The sequence below is a fragment of the Anguilla anguilla genome, chromosome 1, assembly GCF_013347855.1.
Source record: "Anguilla anguilla isolate fAngAng1 chromosome 1, fAngAng1.pri, whole genome shotgun sequence".
Taxonomy (NCBI): Eukaryota; Metazoa; Chordata; class Actinopteri; order Anguilliformes; family Anguillidae; genus Anguilla; species Anguilla anguilla.
In genome coordinates this window covers 29,584,567-29,608,588 of record NC_049201.1, presented here as the reverse complement: position 1 = coordinate 29,608,588, position 24,022 = coordinate 29,584,567, and the positions used below count along the sequence as shown (strand labels likewise).

The 24,022-nt window shown below is 43.0% G+C and overlaps 1 protein-coding gene across 2 annotated transcripts in view; it reads right to left on the bottom strand.

Annotated features, from left to right (window-relative positions):
• The window catches only part of rnf144aa (ring finger protein 144aa), a 39,470-nt gene that overhangs the window by 10,200 nt on the left and 5,248 nt on the right, over positions 1-24,022 (bottom strand). For both annotated transcript variants that reach the window (XM_035432919.1, XM_035432926.1), the window contains 3 exons: positions 9,449-9,565; positions 3,431-3,609; positions 1,339-1,443 (listed from right to left, as the gene is read on the bottom strand). In XM_035432919.1, the coding sequence (XP_035288810.1) occupies positions 1,339-1,443; positions 3,431-3,565 (240 nt within the window). In that variant the 5' untranslated portion in view covers positions 3,566-3,609; positions 9,449-9,565. The remainder of the gene's footprint in view (positions 1-1,338; positions 1,444-3,430; positions 3,610-9,448; positions 9,566-24,022) is intronic.

Sequence of the window (24,022 nt, the reverse complement as noted above, 5' to 3'; positions counted from 1 at the left end):
TAATTTCGATTGATTTTTGATAATATATAAATGAGAGATGAGAGGACAAGGGATATCTAGTCCTGTGAGTTTAAACTGAAACTCGGGCTATAGATAATCAGCTTTTCATCTCTCATGTAGAGATTAAATGAAATTCAAAAAGCGATCCTCCACCAGAGGGTGAATTCAAAGTGAAATGTATTCATGAAACTCAGCAGCAGCAAGGTACCAGTAATTGGCGGATGGGCCCTCCAGGCGACCAGCTGTGGCAGACCTGAGTCAAATACGTCTTTGTTTTGGATTCAAATACTTTTCTGTGCTCTATTGATCTTGCCTGGTGTAACTGAGCCTGCCAATATAACCAGAAGGCAGGGTTTGCACTTTTTGTGAGTATAGCATTGGTTCCAATACACCAGACAAGATCAGTAAAGCATAGAAAAGTATTTGAATCCAAAACAGTATGTGACCCAGGTCTGATTCAAATCAAAGCCGGCTAGCGCTTGCTGTCAAAATGACTTCCTGCGTCTGACCTAGTCTGGCAGATTTGAGTGGGCAGGGCCACACCTACGTGCGACACACTGCTGTCTCTTCTGCAAACGTGATCACCGTTCGGGTGGGCAGCTTCAAATGGTGACTTGGAAGCGTTCAATTTTTTTATTTTTTTTTAATCGTAACTTTTATGCCACCTTTTACATTATGGGTCAAACCAAATCCCAGCAGTTTAAACTGATATAAAATTACTGCAATAAAAATTTTTTTTGATACTGTGCGTTTGAAACATGTATGGCCACCAAAATGACCCACAAATAATCTGAGATAAAAAACAAAAAAGGCTGTATTATTTTCTTAGGTATCACTTAGCTGGGGGTATCTTTACCATTGTATACAAAGTTGGTACAGGTTGATCTGGCCAAATTAGAAAAAGTCATTAAAAAATAATGTCAACTGGTTTTCGAGACATTAAACCCTGAACGGGGTCAAACTGACCCCAAACATAATATGAGGGTAAAAGGCATCCAAAGGTCGCGAGAGATCAAAGCAAAGCGGCAGATCAAAGCAGGATTAAGAAAAACATTGTTAAGACGGGCTGTGACTGTAACCACACGCTGATGCCTGAAACTAAGCAGCTCCCTTTTTGTTCAAATGGCTAGTTTGCCTCCAGTTTGGCACCATTAAGTGGATTTCACAGGCTCTCTCAACCCCGTCCAACTAACCCTGGAGCAAAACTGGCAGCACTTCCACCCCAAACTCCTTTCTCCTCTGGGCCGAATCTGCAGTCCGTGAACAACGAGAAGGTTTTACGGAGACCTGGATCATAATCTCGAAGGTCCAAGCATTGTGACTGTGGGCAAGACCCACCTCAGTCTCTTGTAGGTGCCCCCTTTTTGGACAGGCAGAGTCTGGACAGCTAATAGCGGTTTCGAGGCCCTCTTTGATCAGGAGTTCAACGTACTGCTTCAGGCACTGCGGGGGGAAGAGCAGAATGTGGGGAACATGTTGACAACACAGGTCATCAGAAAACCAGGAGTGGGGATGCAATTATGTTGTTCTTTCATGGTGAACCTGAAGATGCCAATGCAATTAATTAGCACTACAGGCTGAATGGAATTTCACATAATATGACAAAAATAACACAGGCACGATTCTCAGGTTCTCATTTCTAATTCTAAATTCAGACTTTTATTCAAGAGGATGATTATACAATGGGTTTTTAGAACTACCAGAAGAAATATGTTTGGACTGTGACCGGTGAATTTTCCGAATCTTTGGTTCTGAACCCTCTTAATTAACCTTCCGATACTGCAGGAAACATCACTGAAGTGAAAACTTCCCATTCAGAACAGGACTTTAGAAAACAAACCGTTTTTCACGGTGCTGGATAGGCTTTTCAAAAAGCATTACCTAACAGAAAACCAAGCACATTGTGGAAAAAGGGAAAAGAAAAAAAGGCACTTTCAAAGCCTTCAATTTTTCAGTCGGCATTGTTTTTGGTTTTGGGGGACCCAAGAGAGCCAAGAAGTGTTACATACAGTAGATTGGAGACAAAATTGAAAGCTTTTAAAGATTTTGTCTGGTCAAAGTGACCATTATAAGGGCCATATATAATGGACTGTACATAACACTGTGCTCTGAAATCTAACTTCAATATCCAGCACTTGGCAACAAGACAGGTAGAAATGGTTGTACAAAACACAACTCATTGTAAGTGTTGTTCAAAAGCCACCTAAATCAAAAGAAGCTAAGTGGTAGGCACCTGAATAGAGCACATGTTTAAGACCTGCTTTGTTTCGAGCAGCTGCACTTCAAATAAAAATGATTTTGACCAGAAATTAGAGAAGTCTGAGCTCAAACAAGGAGGCTCAAACAAGAGCTTTTAAATGTAGCAATGCAATCAACTGTTGGTTGAGAGGAGCTGTCGATGTAAAAACTGACTTGGGCCGCTTCGTTATTTTTACAGATAAAAGGAACGACTGCATTTAATCTTTTACATTCTTCGGCCTCCTCGGTTTATTGTCCAGCGAGTCACACAAGCGTGATTAATGCTGCAGTGGTATGCCAAACTGTCTCTATGGAAAACATTTCATGGACGTTTAGATGTTCAGAACCTGGAAGAACCACCTAGGACGCACAATGCGCGTGACGGTCGCCTGTGCTTCATTTACATGGTAACACTTTCGTCTCTGTTGCTGCTTTCAATGATCAACAAGCCAATCGGATCAGCTTGTGAGAACGCAGAGAAAAGCTGAGTAGGCTGTGGACAGTATCAAGGCCACCCAGGGCTAGTTTCTGAAAAATTGTCAACTATATTCTTTGAAATTACCATTGAAAACATTCATTATATAGGGCTGGGAGCGTGTAAATAATTCTGATGTGTTAACATTTTAAAAGCACATTCGAACACATTTTAAACATACATTTTAATAAGGAAGAGGAGGTCACAGAAAATGTGTTCACTCATTAAGTGGGGGCTGGAGGCTCACTGACTGGGAACAGTGGGACTAAATCACCTGAAGCTCCACGTGTTTTCAGCAGCTGGCTGAAAGGCATTTTCAAGGCCCACCAGAGCACATTACAGTACATTACATTACAGGCATTTAGCAGACGCTCTTATCCAGAGCCACGTACAACAAGGCAATCAGTTCAAGGTGCAGAGGTGCAGAAAAACACACTAGAGTGAAGTAAAGATCGTAGTGCCGGAAGTGACCACATAGATCAGGACTCCAACCCTGCAGGGTAACCTGTTCAGCAAATAAACAAAACAACCCTGCCAAGTACAAAACTAGCACTGAAATCACATTTGCCTAATCAGAATAAAACAAAACAATCCTGCACAGACCCCAAGGCCCAGAGCAGACCGGTAGGCCCACACCGGTAAATTACCGCTAACCACGCATTTCCCGAGGGCGGTTAGCGGCGAAACGGGTCGCGGCGCTGGCGCCGCCGCGCTTACCAGCGTGCAGAAGACACATTGGCACTGCGAGATGGTGGTCATTTGCTCCAGCGGGAACTCGCCGAGGCACAGTTTGCAAGACACGAGGGGGTCCAGGGCCAGGTCGCAGGTGGGACGGTACCGGGCGGTGGTCATCGTGCACACCGTCCTCCTGCAACGCACAAGAAGAGACGCCGCACCTGTCACAAAAAAAAAAGGGGGGGGGGGAGGGGGGGGGGGGGAGGGCAACGTTTAAACATCCCAGTATGCTTTGCAAGAGAAGATCTTCAAAGAGAGAGAGTTGTACTATCAGTGACACTGCTACATCAGGTAGAGAAAATAAGAATAATATCAACATGAAATGTCATTGAATGCATCTTATTTCATGTTTCTTAGGCCTGATTTACATTTCGTCGCACGGCCATTTCGACAAGTGTCGTGACAGTGAAAGCATCGCACGACATTTATACTTCGGCAACGGCCTGTGGGGAGGGTTCTGTTGCCTCCAACAGGGGGCAGCAAAATAAGGTAAACACCAGCTGCTTATTCAACTTGAACGAAATGAAAACCTACACGACTGCATTTAGCGCTGCATAATTAAGCACACGGCGGTCTCGTCTTCAATTTAAAGGTAACGAGTCGGCAAAAAGCAGTTTAATAGCTAGGTCCGCACCTCTACTGAAGTGCTAACGGATTTCCGAACTGGGCTATTTTCAGCAGTGTTCTTTAGTAGGCTTGGATGGAGTCGGGTGAGGGAATCGACTTTCTTCAAAATGAATCGATTCATAGCTCTCAGGAACGAAAAAATAAAATGCATTTTGAGAAGGGTGACCTTTTTGCACGGGGGAAATAAAATGTTCTGTCACACCAACTCCGCCCGCTGAAGTGCGTGTGCGTGTGCAGCTGTTTATTTTCGGCTGCTTCAGCACGGCTCTTCGACGTCTATTTCCCCCCCCCCCCCCCCCTCCCTCCACCCCTGGAGAGAGAAAGCGAGAGCGAGAGCCCTGGGTAGCTTAAGTCTGGAGTGTTTACAGGAAGTGCCTCTGCGCTGCCTGTGTCGCTGTCAGTAGTCTCACCGAGGCTGCTAGGCAACAGGGTCGCCAGGGCAAACGGAAAGAGTGTTCTCAGGGAAGAGGGCTGCAGAGGGCTGCTTCAGAGTGCACACAGAAAGGGTTGCCAAACTGGATGATGAAAGGGAAGGGGAAGCATACGGCACAGGGGTGGAAATAACACTTTTGATGCAACAGCAGTTTCAGTCAGGTCCAGAATCATCAACTGCCTAAAAAAAAAAAAAAAATCAGGGACCACAGCCATGCAGCTGAAGAGTTTGCGTTCGGTCCTTTTAAAAGCCGGTTAAAGCGAGGTTACGGACAGGTTCGAACGCAGAGAGGAATCTGCCAGTTGGTGACATTCTAACTGGATTGGACTGGCTCGCAGTGGGCAGCCGAGAGGAAGTTTTGGCCCGAGGCCTTTGAAGGGTTGCCAGAGTAGCAGCCAGGTCAGGGTCAGCCCGGTTTTCTGTTGCGTAACCACTCCGCATGTCCAAAAGACTGTAAATAGGAGGTGGCAAAGCGCACGCACACAAATACACATAAACACACACTTTCTCAACACCTTCGATGCCAAATCTGGCCAATCCTCGCCTATTTAAGTAGTGTTCCACTCAAGGCTTTATGACAGATGTGAGCATCACAGAGACTTGTTAAATGCTTTAAATAAAGACACTTGTACCACTTATATTAGTTTATATTCAAAATTTAGGTAGAAATAAAGTGCCATAAATACAATTATCCTGGTGACAATGCAAGAGTGATGTCGTTCTCTTTTATATTAAAATGAAATACTGAGATCGGGTAAAACTATATAGGTCCTGGATCATACCCCTTGACCACAAGTGTGCAAAATCTGAGGGTGATGTGTGAAACTTCTAAAAATCTATGCAGCAAAATGTAAACAGTGTACCTTGGTGTCCCTTAGGGTCTCCAAATCTATCCAAAATGTCTAAATTGTGCATTGCTGTAAAACATAACAATCATGTATTTCACTACAAGCTGTTTTGACTAATGAACTCACTTCTGCATCATTGAGAATGACCATCTTTTCATCAGTACAGGGTCTTAGATATCTAGGTGTCCAAACATAGACATGCATTTTTAACTAGACAGGAATGCACGCCATCAGCTAGCCTAAACTTGTGAAGTCCCAGAAGTAAGCCTGTACTGCACATGTTGAGGGCAAAACATTGGAGTTTTCAGTAAAGTGAATGGGGAATATTAAACTTCTGAAGGCAATTAAAATGTCCCCGATGGTGTTCTGAAACTCAGTTAAGGACAGTTACGTTTCATAGGAAAAGCAGATCGCAAAAATATGTAAAATGTAATAAGATATGAAAATTTTTAGTAAAAGTTTTTAGGAAAGTATTTTCCCACGACTTCTGGACCAAAACAACCATTGTTTCACAAACTGCTGCACTTAATGAAATTTATGATCACAAAAAATGGGCCGATGACATTTTCTTTGGTAGTCAAATCACCTTTGTTTTCCACATTGAATTCAACGGGCAGCAAGCTCTTTTGCCCTCAACATGCGCAGTAAAGACTGTTTCATGTTACTTCCTAGGCTTCACCGCCTGGCCCCTCCTACTCTCCAGTTCATACGTACTCTCTATGGATCCAAAATCCTGTCCAAAACCGCTCTAAAAATGAATAAATACTTTTTGTCCATTATGAAGCATATAAATTAGCCCCCCTTATGATGGTTTAAAATGAAACATAACTTGGAAAAATAATACAACAAAACCTGTGATACACTGTGGTACACATACCTAAAATGTATTCATGTAATATATATTCACTATTTCATTTTTTCGGTACTGTACAGTATGAAAGCTTTTGCATCACATGGGGATGGGAGAACATTTTACAAATGTTACTATTTGTGATCACTCCAAGGGAAATTTTCATTCATCTAGCACATATCAGCACACAGTAAATTTTAATGAGGATTTTCCATGCCCTAAGTGACAATCAAAGGCCATGGAGTTACTAATACCCTACATTATGAACAATAAGCCTTGTCCCCTCCTCTTGAATCTTGAATAACATTACGGTCAGAAAAATGTTGGCAATATTTTAGTTTCACAGTAAATCAATGCATCAAACATAACACATGACTGAGTCACCTATGAACGTTTACACTACAGTATGTGAGGCACATTAGAGAATAGCACAAACCTCTGGAAAGACACTCAGTTTCATTGTGAGTGGTATAAATGCTACAAAAAGCAGGCCACTATGAAACACTGATAAAGGGATAAAAACACAAAATCCAAAAACAAAATGCTGAGGTTTCCTACACAGAAAACATATTCTATTTTATGTTCTAGAAACATTCCACCTATCTACTATAGTCAATCAATGACCATTTGAAACATGTTCAAACAATCACCTGTTGCATCAGTGGTCTTGCCCACATCCCTTTCTGGCCAGGGAGAGGGATGAACCCTTCCGATTAAGGAGCCATTGCCAGGTATGAGCTGTTACACAACTGCACAATACAAACACGGCCACAGAGGACTTTCATATCTTTCTACCTGTCTCTCTCTACTTCCCTCTCTCTCTCTCTCAATCTCGCTCTTCCCCTCCCACTCTCTACCTCTATTACTTTATGTCCCCCTCCTTCCCTCCCTTAGTTTTCTCACTCCGCCTCACAGGTTCACTTTCTTGCTCTCTGTGTCAGCACGGATAAAATGATTCACTCATTTGCAGTCAAACTGACGGTGGGAACCCAAGCACAAAATTCAGATTGATGTGCTCTTGGCTTGGCGCAGTCCTCAAATAAGATTTGTTTTGTCTTGTTTTGTTTTGCCAACTCCACAGCGACCGTGGAACACCCACCCCGGTCACACATCAAAATGGTGGCCGGTGCTGCTTTGAGGGACGTGGCTTATCCTCTCCACGGGGACTGGAACTGCATCAATATAAAACGAATCGATGACTCATCTGACAGTCAAAACCCAACGCAAACACCCCCCTGTACGAGAAGGCTGCCAGTCTGCATTTTAAATCCAAAACCATAAAAGCAAAATATATTTTTCTATATTATTTAAATGTAAGTGTGTTTTTGATTGGCCCAGACAGTTCTGAATATGCAGAATATTTTAGATGCTTATATAAGTTACTGGCGACCTGTGGCTTTACAATAGCTGGTTTGTGATCTACAGCAGGAAAACAAACTTCAAGTAACTCCAAAGCAGTGTGTACAGCGAGCTTAAAACTGTGGGTCGTAGCCAACTTAGCAGTACAATAAGGACAGCGGTTGGATTTAGCACACTGGGCAGCTCCTCTAAAAGGTGCCAGATAGCAGTGGAATGCTCTGTGGGGCTTCCATGGTACTAAGGAAGATTGGTGTTTAGTTCACGCCATTTTAAGGTAATTCCATCAGCTGAACACTTATATTGTGACTTTGTAATCTGCCATCATGCACTGGGCAGTTTCACAGTCTTTTGTCTAGATAAGACGGCATATGTCACAACCACTCTTTTCACCAGTTTAGTCCAACTAACTTAAACTTAAGTTAATTTTAATGCCGCAAAGTGAATTATTTCTTTTTGTTTTCGATTCTGATAAAGCACTGTGCACAAACGGAAACGGTTCCAAACAAAAATAAAATTAAACTTGCCAGTTATTGTAAAGCCAGGAGGTTCTAAAGCCAGAAACTTCTCTTAATTTTTTTAAAATCATTCCTTGCAAGCAGAACACATACACTAAATGTAGCCTAAATAATATCAAAAGACTCCAGAATATAACCTTGTTAAACAATGAAGTGGGTAAAATTTGAGGTTGTTCTCTATTTAAAGACACTGAAAACTCCAGGCCTAAACCACTGGGTTAGATGCTAGGCAGACAACACAGCCTATGTGATTGGGAAATAACCATTGACAGGTAAAACCCTGATTACATTAAAGTCGGCCTTGTATTTAAATGTATTTAATATACATATCAGTGCATGCTCTGTGCCAGAATGGAATGTTGTTTAACATATGTCATCAGGGTTGCCAACCTGGGGGGATTTACCGGAAAGAAAAAAAATTCACAAATATAAAATACAAAGCTGACAGTAAGCGCGGAACGTTAGAGGGGAGTCGGGGGAAAGGCCGGAAAATCTGTGAGGGATTCTGCCGAGGACAAAGACCCTTATTGCGAAGGGATAAAAATCGCAAGTATCGGGGCAACACCGGTTAAAATGTAATGTTTGGCCAGATGGCCAGCATGGAAAGTGGGGCAGAGTCCCACGTTCGAAGAGACCGGGAAGGGAAGGGAAGGGAAGCCCCCGTAACGCCGCTGCATTATTTAGCTCCCATCAGCAGAAGTGGGTCAAGCTCAGCCTGCCGGGGGGGGGGGGGAATATGCGCAAGAAGTGAGTCACCTGGAGCAGCCGGCCTCTGCGAGCGAGCACTTCATCTCGCCGGCGTCTGGTCTGGACCTTCCGCGTTCATCCGAGACGTCCGGGCGCTCTCGTATCCTGCGGCCCGCTGTTCTTAAATTAGCACGCTCGTATGAGCGTAGTAATACACGGCCTTCCTAGAACTCCCGTCAACGATTTTTTTCTATATTCTGAGGGCTGGGGTTGGTCGAGAAGGATTCGCTGCATAGCTGTGGCTTTCGTTTTAACAGCTGCTGAGCAGTTTTTTTGTGCAACTGCATCGCGTCACATCAGAACAACGACACAAACTCTATTTATAATCTATCTGGGGCTAATATTAAATTTGAACGTGCACCCTTGCCAGCGCTACTGAGGCACGGGAGCCTACTGCTGCTGGAGCTCACGTTGGGGAATTCACCAAAAGAAAATTCTCTCAACAGGATGGCAAAGAGGCTTTTAAGGTGGATACAGGTTTACAGTCTTAAAACGGATGTCGAACTGGAAATTTCAAACAGCGCTCTGGGGACCTGCCCCTTCTGACGTTTCGCCCTTTGAAAGCAGGCGACTTTGAAAATACGAGCGAAAGTGACACAACAGAAAAAGAAAATGGGTCACCTCGGCTGCCGAAGGCTTTGTTCTCGGATTCTCAGAAGCAATTCAGTCCGCCGGCATCTGATGTAAGAGAAGCGAAAGTCTTCGGGCCGACGCCTTCGCCTTCAAAGGTCAAGAAAACTGTGAAGAGAAGGTCACACACAATCATCAGGAATAATGTAAAAAATAAGGCAGTCATTACCAAAAGAAAAAAGGTATTTTAATACTGTAAGCATTAGCCTACATCATTATATTTGAATTAATGCATGACTTTGCACATTTCCCCATTAGAAAAGGCCAATTAAAATAAAATAAATCTGGCCCACAACCTGAGGCTGAGCATGTCCAGTTCCCGCCCTAATTTGTGTGAAACCACAGACGTGTTCATGCGCAAACCCCACTGCTGATTTGGGAGTGTAGATATCCACGGCTCTCTGCCGAAGCACGCAGTGGCACCAGCTGCATCTTTTACACGCCACAGACAGCTAAGCTTGAATTGAGTAGAGTCAGAGGAAGCCCTTTTGTATGCAGCTTTAACAGGCAGTACACTGGGACTGGATCCAACAGCAGGGGTCAACTGAACCCTCCCGTATCCTGGGCGACGCGATCACAAATTGTGCATTGCCCAATGGAGCAACCGGGCAATCACTAGTAGTCTATAGTTTGGATTTCATTCAACACTTCATTCATGGTGCCATACACCAATGAGCCACCCAGCAGCCCCTTAGCCTAATTAATTATGATTAGTAGTACAGTTTAAGAAAAATTTCTCTAACTCTAATAGGCTTTTTAACAATGCAAGCAGATTTGAAGTAACCACCCTTAACCACGGCAAAATTTGATGGCCCTGAAAAACTCAGTAACTGCAATAATTTAACTAATGGAACAATCTGGAGATTTTACCTGGGCCACATGATGAGTAGTACAGAGGGGACAACATCAGGTGCAGTGAGAGGATACAACAGTAATGAGATGTTAAGTTCACTGAACCTTTTAAAAGGTAGCCTATATATTCTACAAAACAAAATAGAAATACCGCCTCGCAATTGTATGCCTCTGCCAACCAAGACAAAAATGTGTTTTGTGAGCGCGTTCATGAGAGAATGGGACGGACGTGAGGTTACAGTGACCTTGACCTTTGACCTTTTGACCACCAAAATCTAATCAGTTCATCCTTGAGTTCAAGTGGATGTGTGTGCCAAATGTGAAGAAATTCCCTCAAGGCAAAAACATGCTTTGTATTCCCTCAAGGCAAAAACGTGTTTTGTGAAGTCACAGTGACCTTGACCTTTGACCACCAAAATCTAATCAGTTCATCCTTGAGTCCAAGAGGACGTTTGTGCCAAACTTGAAGAAATTCCCTCAAGGCGTTCCTGAGATATCGCGTTCACGAGAATCGGGACGGATGGACAGACGGACAACCCGAAAACATAATGCCTCCGGCCACGGCTGTGCCGTCGCGTAGGCATAAAAACTAAATATTAAATTAATATTTGTATATTTATGTGAAAGAAAAAGTAAAGAAAGCTTTCCTTCAATAAGAACAGGAACACAGCTGGTAACATTTGCGACTAGTTTGTGTTGCGCCTTCTCTAAGTGAAAGCGCTCCTTGATGTTTGCTGAGATGAGATCGGTCGCTGATAGCCTGGCTGCTACATGGCTCATCACTCAGCCACACATGATTCTGCATCTTTCCAGGGGAGTATATTAGCTCAGTGTCACAAAGTTAACATATGACATTGACAAAATTATGCAGTGCGACAAACATGCTCTCTTTCATCTACATTTTTAAAAAAATATGCTGTTTACCTCGAGTTCAGAGGCACTGGTGCGAGATAAGATTTGGACCTGTGCCACGCTTCTCTTTGGATGTTCAATTCATTAATAAAATCAAATTCATCTGTAATAATGATGCGCGACCAAAAAGTCACTCTGAGATGAGTGTGCATGTCCAATTTCTTTCTGGAAATGGCGAATATCAAAAGTTATAATTGTCTGGTGGAATACGGGGGAGAGCAACCCCCATGGAGGAAAATAAACACTGGTACATGTGAGGAGGAAATCTATTTTACAGACCGGATGACAATGTTTGGGAACCCCTTGCCATGCACTGATAACTTGAACACTGCAGACCTGTTTTATTATTTAAAAAAAAGGACAACAGCTGAATAAGACCAAATGGCACATTTTCTCTTCCGTTCCATTCAGCTTGATATGTGCCACACACGCAAGCCGACGCGTAGGCAATCATTTGACAGCTGCTCAACAAACATATTTACCATGTCCTCAGTTGTCACAACCTACACCAGACCAGCACAAATACACAAATAAACTAGTAAACACATGTCAATGACAATCACAGTGAGAATAGGACACCGTAAAAGCAAATTGTTAAAAAAAGGCGTCGATGTTTAAAAAAAAGGGTATTATCATTTGGAGATTTTCCGAAACTTTTAAAATCTTTGTCGACGTTTATGGATTGAACATTCGGAAGTCACACCCCTAACTGTAGGCATACATTGCTTATACATTTGAAGTATCAAAATCGGCGGAGATCGGTACAGCAGTAGTACGGGTGGGGGTGGTGGGGGTTAAAAAATGCTTTAAAAAAAAAAAGGTATTTTCAGAGGAAAAACCTGGAAAGCCAAAATGCCTCCAACAAGCCACTTTTGTCCCCAGAGGAGAGGAACAAAGGGTTTTTTTCCCACACACACTGCACCACTTGTTCTGGCGAGGGCGCAAATGAGAACTGTGAGAATGGTGACTCACAGCTGGCTGCCATCTTACGGTTCCCTCCTTCCCCACTGAAACCTTCTCCCGTACGAGCAGGCCACAGTGACGGAGTGTTTATTTTTCCATGACGGCACCTGGTTATGTTCAGTAAAAAAAAAGCCTAGATGCAAGGCTTTGGCGTTACCTGTGCAGATCAGTAGATCCCTACACTATCTGGATGGGCTGACTATTGACACAGCGTGAGATTCATCCCAACCATGTTAATATAGTGTCATCTGTATAGCTCTGTCGCTGGTACCAGGGCTGAGGAATACTGTTTCTCTCAAGATTTTATGACGGATTGGAGTGAAAACACAAGTTGTTTTTCAGATAAGGAAAAACAGAGGGGAAAAAAAAAAACTACAAATCCCAGAGCTCTCTATTGTAAGATGAACATATCAGAGTGAGGTTTCATATTCCAAACAAGCAGTGACAATCAGGAATTTGAGATTCATGTCTGGTATAACCTGAGCAGACAGCAGTACACAGCTACCCTTTCCATTCGATACTCTGTTCCAATCACAGTCAAACGACATTTAAGGTCTTTGTCCTTACTGCCGTTCTGCAGTTCAGCTAAATCATCAAATTGGCACACCACTGGACTTAAAACGTTTTTGTAGAAAACTATGCATTTTATCAAAAATGTATTGTTCATCCTCAACATATATAAAATTCTTACTGCTTTCATAAAAATATGCAACATCCCGCTCTCACAAAGGGGCCATTCTTTTTTGTATACGGAGAGCACAATATAGCCTAGAGGATGACTTCCATAGCTTAAAATGTACAAGCACTTCACCGAAGACATCCAGGTGAAAATCCTTGCTCAGGACAGATCATGGCAGTGTCCCACCAGGTAATGAACCAACAACCTTCTTTTTGCTGAGCCAGGTCCATATCTAAAGGCTCACTGAAATTCAGATGAACCTGAAAAGGTCCAATAAATACACCTCCTGCCACCCTCATTAAAAAAAACATTATAGGCTTAACCTCAGTAAACTTAGCCGGTGCTCGTCAGTACCAAAACTCCATTAGGCTATATGCTAACAAATATATCCTACAATGCTGAACTTCCCCAATGGAATATGTATTGTGTCAAGTTGGTTAGAGCGTGTGTAACGTCATGTTGAACAAAGCAAACATATCATAAAGTAGCACTCTAGTATTACTGCAGTTAGTAGTTTTTAATTTAAAATCATACAAGCTTATAAAAGGAAGCACCAATAAAATATGAACTGGAGCACCCCGAAAAAAAAAAAAAAATGTTACAAAAAATACACAATAAACGCATAATAAAACCGGAAGCCCTGCTTATCCGTGGTGCCGCACGGCAACCCTGATGGATTCAGACAGTGTGTCTGCTGTCAGCATGGCGCGCTTGACGGGCGCTTTGAAGCGTGGCGGGTGGCTCCCTCACAATGCCAGCCGGCTGGCGTCTGGCCGCAGGTGGAGAGCGCGCCCAGCGGTGCCCACCTGCCTTTCATTGGCTGCGGCACTCTGAAGGTCACATCTGGATGTTCGCCCCCGAAAGGCCCAGCCAATTAATCCAATTTTCCTCAGCACCGTGGAAACCGCGGGTTCTTAGCACGGTGAAACACCGTTTGCCACAGGATTTCAGAAGGCAGACCCGCATTCAAAGTTAAGAACCAGTACCACTGTCTAGTTTGGAAATATTAGGCCGTTGTTCTATGATTTCCTAAAGCTTTTTTCTATATTGTTACATTTTTTGTGTGCTAAAAACACACACGTTACTATTGCACATTTTATACATTACCTACCGGCTGGTGACAAATTACAGGGCCAACTTACTTGAAACAATGCAGGGAACATTGTGTAGCATTGCTTTGGAATAGAGCTTGTTTAATTTGTGTTAGCAAAGATTGCCAATATTGTTTCATGTAACCTGGGGCAATTATGATATCAATACTTCTAATAGTAGGCCTAGATTTGAATTAATGACTTGGAGACAGTGCTTTGTTTGTGTGAGTAACTTGGCTCTTTTTTTTTTTTTTTTTTTTTTTTTTTAATTTAAAGTGTGTTTTCATCAAATAGCCTACAGTTAAGCAATTAAAATCCTATCAGGCTCTGTGGCATGTATAAAAACACTGAGCAGGCCCAACTGACCTCAATTTCAAGATGACAAGAAGAAAAAATCCAAGAGACTTTGGGTTCATTAGTGGGGCATGGATGGCAGGAGCTTCAGTCACAAAGACTGCTCAACTGGCTAGTGTTTCCATAGGAACAGTGACTAAAGTGACATCTGCATTTAGATCTATGAGAAAGATTTGGGTTGGAAATTGTGGTCGAAAATACACATTCAATGACCGTGATGCTTGTGCATTAGTGCAATATGTAAGAAAAAACAGAAGAGTAACTCTTCCTCAGGTGACTGAGAATGTCAATGCAGGATGGGATCTGTGTCTGCAAGAACAGTCCGTCAAATACAGAGGGATTTTTATAGTAGGGTTGCAGCACTTAAACCCCTCATTACAAAGACAAATTCCCATTTGAGAGTTCTGTGGTACAAAATAAAAAGGCACTGGTCGACAGAGATGAGGAAAAAGTGTTTTGGTCAGAGGAGTTATCCTTCACCATTTTCTCAACAATGGGAGAGTGCATGTGTGACGTACACCAAGAGAATGGTACAGGCCCGAATGATTGACCCCTACAGTGAGGGGGTCTGGTGGCTCTGCTGTGCTGCAAGAGGCATTTTCCTGGAATGGTTTAGAGGGACGGGTCACTGCAAATCAATACAAAGTTATGATGTGAATCATATGCTATGGCCTTCACAGTCACCAGATCTCAACCCAACTGAACACCTATGGGCGATTTTAGACTGATGTGTTCAGACAGCACTCTCCAGCACCATCATCAAAACATCAAATGAGGGAATGTCTTTGGGAAGAATGGTGTTCCATCCCTCCCGTAGAGTTCCTGAGACTTACAGAATCTATGCCAAGGCGCATTGAAGCTGTTCTGGTGGCTTGTGGTGGCCCAACAGCTTACTAAGACACTTCATGTTGGTTTATCCTTAAATTTGTCTCTCGTCTGTATCTTTACATTTAAAAAAATAATTCTTAATCTACTTTGTGTAAAATCTGTTTCACGTAGCCTAAGTGCGCGTGTGTGTGTGTGCCTGGTCAGTCTTAAAAGGTCTTTTCAGGTGCCGCTTTGTGAGCACGTCTCTGTGTGAGGCCCGCTTGTTGTGACCTAGCCAACTGACCCAAATAAATAACGCGGTGGGATTTAGCGGCACTTTATTTCCCGTGCTCCCTTTTTTTTAGCCCGTGGGACGCCGAGGTTGACACGCACGCTGGCGCTGGACGAGTGACGGCTGCCTTAAGCCCGCCGTGGGGCAGGTCAGGTTGGTTAGCTGCAGGCTAATTTCACGCATAGCGCACCAGTGTATCATGCCCTTATGAATCCCATTCGCCATCACAGTGCTTAGGACCAAGGCCCAAGAGTCTTGCCAGACCTGAAGTTCGTGGGGCACAGCCAGCCGTGCCTGGGACATGCCCGAATAGAGACACACACACACCTACATACACACACACACACACACACACACACACACAAGCGCAACATGGAACATATTCTCAGGTACACGCGAGCACGTACACGCACACATACACACTCGCAAACACACAGACACAGGCAGACACGTGCAAAACCAGCGTGCATATGCATGATACAAATGTATGTACACACAGGCACAGATGCAAACACACACAAACAGATACACACTGCAGTCCCCCACAGTTGTACTTTTTTTTAGATCTCTGGCATTAGTGGGAAAATCCAGGGTTGTCAATACTGTGCTCTGGCTTGCATTACTTCACTGTGTTACGAGTTTTTGTGTTTAAATTTGTCTCTGCTGCATGTGTGCCATGTTCTTCCGGTTCCTCATCAGATTGCCCCTTACATGTCCGGTTACTCGGTTCGAAAAGGCGTGGCTTGCCATTCAACAGTGGAGACATGGATTTGCTCTGCTCATGGATTGTGATTATGTCCTTGATTTTGCATGTTTGACCTTATTTTGTTTGACTCTAATACTCGTCTAGTCCTTTTGCCAATTGGATTTCATCTCTTCAGGCTGCACCTCTCCCCACCCCTCCCTAGCCTATAGTTTAGCTCAATGTACCAAGTTAGGCTAATGTGGTCACGTTAGTTTTTATTTGACAGGATTGTTTTGTTTGATTCTGATTAGGCAAATGTGATTTCAGTGCTAGTTTTTACTTGGCAGGATTGTTTGTTTGTTTGCTGAACAGGTTACCCTACAGGGTTGGAGTCCTGATCTGTGGTCACTTCTGGCACTACGATCTTTACTTCACTCTAGTTCTTTTGCACTTCTGCACCTTGAACTAATGCACTTGTTGTACGTCGCTCTGGATAAGAGCGTCTGCTAAATGCCTGTAATGTAATTTAATGTAATATTTGACCAGTGACTCGTTTGATTCAACTCCGATTCTTGCCTAAGCCTTTCTAGTTTGTCAGCCCACTGGATTCTGTGTTTGACTCCAATTTGTTCAATTCGACCTCGATTCCCCCCTCTGCTTGCCGTACAGTGACTCCGGTCAATTAGTGTTCCTAGCTGGATTGTTAATCTTGGCATCAGTACACTATTTTGTTATTTTGCTATGTTTCTCCTTTGTTATTTTTGAAGGTGTCTTCTTTTTTTAAGGAATTTTAAATCTCCATTGGGGGGGATGCTATTTAAACTCTCAGTCTCAGTCAGCAGAAATCACTCTCATTACCCATTCTCCACCCATTTCCTTTTTCCTGTTACAGTCTGATCGAGACTGGGTCGTAACAACTGTCACCAGACGGCTAAAATTTAAAACCTAAATTGACTGTGGGCATAAATGGGAGTTCTAGTCGAGGCAGCGGTAAATGACAAGAATTAAATATTCATAAGTCTCCACGGCAGCGTTATACAGTTTTGCTTCCTCCCCGACCAAGAGCTGAACTTCAAGAGATGACACCTTTGAAGCGAAGCCATATCTATGCATCTCTCAGTGTCCCCTTCTGACACAATCAGACAGTGTGAGGATACCGCAGAAACCGTTTGCTGAGCCCACACACACACATACACTCTTCAAGACCTTTTTAACCTTTCCACACTGAGAGCTACAGGACAAATTTTTAATGTCCAAACAGAAGGGAATAAAATGTGTAAACAGACTTCATGGACTATAATAAGACAGTATTATCTCCCCTTGGTTGTAATTTTTTTCTGCAGACCAAAAACAATTCTTGCTACCACGGTGAAGTTGAAAGTGATGCCAAAACTGTGTCGAGTAGACAGGAAATCACTGCTTCCACAGCATTAGCTGTAACCCCGAAAGTCCAGAGATGTTTGCTTTCAGCCAGAGAGCTGCACTCTGATATCTTATAGCACACATTAGCTTCCAAAAAAGTCAGGAAAAATTGAGTTCAGTATGGACATCATCCCTATCGACACACATGGAAGTACGATACTCCCCCTGCGATCTGCTATCCTATTTGGTGTTCCATTCTCAAAGAAATTCCACAGTGATTGAGCTCAGGTAAAACCTTTGCATGGAAGGCTTTCAAAAGCAGAATTAAAAAACACATAGGCCTACACAATGCATAAAGCTGGGCGGTTTTTGATAAGGACCCGAATCTGCGGTATCATTTCATGAAATCAATCTATCATGATTTATTTTAACTGCGATAAACAAATCTGAATATAATCTGCACCAATGCGTTCCTTTTCCAATCAGGAGCATTTTTTTGTGATTTTTCCAGCGGCTGAATGAGCCTGATAAATGCATGAAACATGATTAATGATCAGCAGCACGATCGCCCATCCAGAATTAATGAAATATTTCACACATTTAAAACAAGTCTCCTCACTCATCATGCATTTAGCCTACACTTGGATTTTAGGATTATGATACTAAAATGCACTCTTAATGCTTCCTTTGTATTAAGTTAGAAGTATGCTTTGCCTTTTTATTCGTACTAAGGGTAGCCTATATATGTTCAGTAATCTATTCTTTACTGTCAAAAGAACTTTCAGTTTCATTGCACTTGGAGGTTAATCACTGATCCTGCCAGTGTTGAATGCCCACTCCAGATGCAGTATTTTGTAAGACGCTCTGGATAAGAGCTTTGTTAAATATTAAACTAAACCGAAACGGCGGCTTCAGTCTACAAATTGTAAGCTGTACACTGAAACAGCTGCTTCTCTTCATACCGCAGACTATAGCCAAGCTCACAGTGTGGAGCTGGAGGAAGACCTTTCATATGGGGCTTTGACATGTAGGCTAGTCTACAGATCACTAGAGAGCGATGAAACATGGACCCCAACCAACAGAACCCTAGCATATTCTGGCCAATCATCCATTTGCATTGCCCTATGGAGCTACCAACAACAGTCTGCACAGTCCCCAATTTGATCAGAGTGTAGAGCTCATCCAAGCACCACAGCGAGGTACCTCAACCAAATGGGCCCCCCAGCAGCCCAAATGAGCCAACCGCCGTGTTTATGTTCTTCAAGTGCGTGTCACTGTGCATCTTTGTGTGTCTGTATGCATGTGTACGGCCACATGCCACCTCCAAGGTCTGTGTGTTTCTCGACCCCTCAAACCGTAGCAGACATGCCAAATGACGTTTACTGGGAGGAATCTAGCCGTTCTGAGGAGAGAAGACTGAAGGGGGAAAATACACAAACGTAACTTGAGACGTAACGTTCTTCTGGACAGAAATATCCACAAAGGAACATCCCCGCATTCCACCAACGTCTCAATTATTGCTCACAAAGAGCAGCTTCTTTTGCTTGGAGAAATGAAAAACAAATTGTTCAGTATGATAAAAGTGCCAAAAATATCAGCTCAAGATCATTACAGGCCCAAAATGACAGAGGTCCTCCTTCCCACTTAAAATCATTTCAAACAGAGTGTGGCAAGTTTTCTGTGGTAAACAGTGTGCGGTAAGTTTTTGAGATGAACTTCGCTCAAACCGAGTGGCACAACAAGTGGCAAAAACATGGGTAGCACGTAATCCTGACCCCAACCTTTCAAATAAAATTCAGAGCCTGACACCAGCCAGTTTTGGCCAGGCTAAAGAGTATAGCTAAAGATGCAACTGCCCAAGTAACATTTGAATTAACCACACCTGCTATGAGAACAAAGGCAATGTTTCTGCCGTGGACCAATCTTCCATGTTACTATGCTACATGTAGGATTTCTTTTTTAAAGGGGTTCATACACATCTTAAATATTCCATTTTAAAAGATGAGGACCTAAAGATTCAATTATCTATCAATCAACGTCTAGCGACACAACACAGGATTAAAATAGGCCTATGCCACTTCAAATTAAGTTTTTAAAGCATTACTTCGGAAATGGGGGAATTCAGGATCATATACCTTGGCCCACTTATTAAAATAAAGCATATTAAATAGCAGGAAGTTCTCGGTTAACACTGGTAGCTCAGCCTACTTGGCTGTTCCTAACACATGATGGTAATCAGCCCGAGTTATGACATAGCGTCAATTAGGCTACATTAACTACAGGAAAGAATGGGTCATCGCTAGCATTGTGTAATCCCCTATCAAAAGTTGATTTCCTAAAAAAATCTATGATTTCTTATATGCTCAAGTATTCTGAACTGGTTCAAGCCAGTCTAGAACATCACCACCCTACTTACTTCAATAAATGACGCAAACCAGCATGAAGACTGGAGATTTAAAACAGTGAACAGAGAAATACAAATGGCCGTCAAACCTTAGTCTTTCTTAGAATAGAAAGGCATAGAATAAAAGAGAATATAAATAGAAAATAGAAAATTTGCCTTGGGCTTCACCTCACATTGTGCTATACATATTTACTGTGCGTGCATACTGTACATAAACACATAGACAATTACATTGTGCAGCTTACATTATGCACAATGCCAGTTTCTCACAAAGTCCTCCCCTTGTGCAAAGCCACATGCTGTGCCTCTCTCAGGGAGTCTAGTCATGCGAAAGAGTTTTGCACTACCACCATTGGGACATCATGTGACCGAAGGGGAAATCTGAAGGGCCGGGGGCCACTCGGGCCCTGTTAGAAGTTAAGGGCCCAGCCAAAACAAGACGGTGAAGCAATTTTATCCTGAAGCAATTTCTACTGCAATCTGAGTCATTTAAAGGACCCTTTCTTGACAAGCCTGTTTGTCAAGCATAAATTAGCTTTGATGCTTAGTAGTAAAAGTCTGGATCTCAATATAGGCTACTCAAACCACAGACACAGCACTGGATGTTCTGAGACAAAAATAAAAGCCATGGCACCTCTAAAATACCATCGGAGGCAGCGTTTAAATCCTGCCTCTAATAGCCCATGTAGCCTATAGCTTGACCCTACACGCACCACACTTCTGATTTGATAAGCCGTACATCAATTAATCCAATGGATTCAACTAGCCAACGGAAGAGTTTTCAAAAAATCCACACGATGGAAATACGCCACAGCGAAGGGGAATTTTAAGCTGTGAAGGGACGCCTGGCTGACCAAGTGATGGGAGTGTCGCTAAACCGCTATGATTTTCATTTTGCAGTCCGCCTAATATAATCCCGGTGCCAAATGAGTCGATTCATGTTTCCACACAGTCCGCCTCCTTGCAGAACTATGGCAGCTCAACTGCGGACTATTCAGAGGGGTTGGAAACTGTCCATTTGGTACGGTGCACTCTTGACATGTTTTTCATGGTAACTTCATCCCAGCTACATGCGGCTCAGTAATCGGCAGGAATGTTGAAAAACGTTTATTAGCAAGATAAAAAAAAAAATTAAAAAAACATTCCTTTCTTTTTTAAGTACTCGCAGGCCATCAGGCCACGATGCAGCCCACACGGTCAGGACACAGCACTGGCAGCAGCGCACTTCGGACACTGCTATGCCTTATCACGCGGACTAATAATAACAACCCTGGGCCGTGTTGCTGTAGCCTACTGAGGAGATGAAAACAAAAATATACAAACTGTGAAATCTTGTGAAAAGGCTCTGCGCTCAACAAAAATGGGGTTTGTTTGAAGTAGGCCTAATGGTCGCTGAGGGTCGAGAACAAACGGGTGTTTCTTCACGCCAGGCGGCTACGCGCCCTTATTCTCCGGATTCCCTCGCTTTCAGATTCCGATCGGATAAAATCTGCTCCTCGCTTCATCTCCACTCGACCTCTGGATGAGCTAGGAGCTAATGAAAAAGCTTTCCAAGAGTTTGGAGGTTTTCAGGGTTTCCCACAGAAATAGCCTAACTACAATGACCACAAACTCTCAGCCCTTAAAAACATTACCTTCAGTACCTTCTGCCCTTGTATAAACACAGAATTTAGATACAACTTCACACAGCCACACAATAAAGGCCCAGACTTGGGTTATTTACCGGTTTTTTTCCTTTTTCCTGCCAATTTCATCATCACAGATGTTCCAGTGCCACCATCCATAATTCTCCCCATTGGACATTTAGCTACATCAGCCAATAACAACACCGAATACACATGCAAAATAGGACATGAAAGTGCACTTTTTTTTACTTTGTGGTCAACACCTTTGCTTTGCGTGGAAGCTAGCTTGCTTGCTAACGAATAAAACGATTGCTTTTTCAGCTGCATAATCTGTGGGAATTTTGCACATACACAATTCCGACAGCAGCCCCTCAATTGAGAGGCGAGGGGCTTGTGTCCCAGGCTGGCGAGCCCCGCCTCGATTGCAGACGCGGGCCCGGGACAGAGGGTTCCCCGCAGCAGGGTCGCAAGCAGAGGAAGCCTAATCTATCAAAGGAAACTGACACACTTCCTGTTGTTCAGTGATGAACTCTTGACAGGGCCCAGCCTGGGAACAAGCGTTGAGAGGATATGGTCTTACAGTATGACTGCCACCGTGAGAGACAAAAAGCGCCGCCGGCATGGTCAATAATGCCATAAAATTGGGAGTGCATTTTATGAATGAGCAATGCACTCATTTCATCAAAGCTTATTTCCCTACTTTTGAGGTCTAATTGAATTATATGAGCAAAGCAGATACTTGTCCCAGATTTAAAAGACCCATACATGTATTGTTCTAAATGGATTAAAACATGAAACTGCACTTCAGCATTCCATGTTCTACCGCATATGCATTAGTATCATTGTCTGTTCATACTTTTAAGGAACATAAGAGCACTTGAGGATCTTGCTTTTCCTGTGGAACACAATCTGATTGTAAGCCAGTTATTTATCTACTCAGGAGATGCATTTAAAGGACCTCATATAAGCTCTAGCTACATGCAAGACAGAGTAACTTAACTTTGCAAGACAAGGTGTTCCTGGATTTCTCCCAGGCAAAGCGAGAGACTAACAGGAAATTTATAGGCTATTATATGTCACTGCTGCAAAAAGGAGGTATAACCTGTTACTAAGCTGAGAGTGTGTGCATGTCTGTGCGTGTTAGTGTGTGTGTGCAATTAAATTTTCCCAGGACTGCCATAATATAAATGTAAATGTGAATATCAAACAGATTTATATGTCCCCACCCCTGGATTTCATTTCACATTTTACCCGATCGTACAGTCAGGCACTTCTTGAAACAGTTCGGTTTGCTCTAGGCTACAACAGCCGAACCCACTCAGAGTTCACCATTGCAAACTAATGGCTTCAGCTCTTTAACCTGCAGCACTATCATAGATAGCACTATCACGGATAGTGTTACACCCCTCAGACAATGCACCCTGTCATGCGTCTTTCCTGCAATAGCACAGAGGCTCATGGGATATCTCAAGTGTTGCATTTATAACCCTGCTGTTGGACAGTTTGACTCTGTCTGTGTGTCATGCTGGTGTTACCCCTTCCAACCCGTGAGTTGGTGCATTCCACCACCCAGTAGGGCTGTCAACACTGGCATGAAATTGAGTTCAAATTTTACGTTCTAAAATTAGCTCGAATTTGAATCACAGACTGATTATATTCCAGGGTATTTAATAGTGCATATGTTTAACCATTTTACAGAAACAGCTGTTTTTCTGTTGAGTCCCCCCATTTTCAGCTGAACCAAATCAAGTTAACGGATGGCAGACAAGTGCTAACCAGTGCTCAGGTGCTTACCTTTGGATGGATCGTTCACACGTTCTGCAATTAGTGCTACTGATTTGCCGGAACGTCCTCACACCTGACTCCCAGGTAATTAGAGGGTGGAAAACCAGCAGTACCGGGCCCTCGAGGGCCATGATGGGAGTAACATGACCATAGAGTTAAACTTCAACAGTGCACTGCTTAGAAGAAACAATCCTGTTCTTAAAAAAGCTAAAGGGAAAAATGAAAACAACTGCAGTACTGCATGCTGAAATCGGCAATAAGACCAGTTTTGGTTTGTTGCAGAACAACTACACGAACAGCCTCACTGAAAATGGAAACAAAGTTATAAATTATAAGCTGTGACACTCATTTCTCTTCTTCCAGAACCACGTACACACTTCATGTCTCAGTGCAGTTGCACAATGAACAGCACTGGCCAGACTAAACAGTTGCATAATCCAAAGGCACAGTCAAGGAAACTCCAAAATCGCTTAAGATTGGCTAACACTGGGCCTTCCTGCATAAAGTGGTGTGCAAGGCTTCTTTCCTGCATTGACATGTCTTAGTGTTTTTACAAGCTGCCTAAGCCATCTATAAGAGAAACATGGATGCATACACACACACACACACACACACAAAAGCACCCGTAAAACAATCTGAAATGATCTGTGCATTCATTGGTGCAATTCATGACCAAATTGCACCAATAAATGATCTGAGCATTTATTGGTGAAATTTGGTCATGAATGACACTGCACTTCAAGTTTAAGTTTTG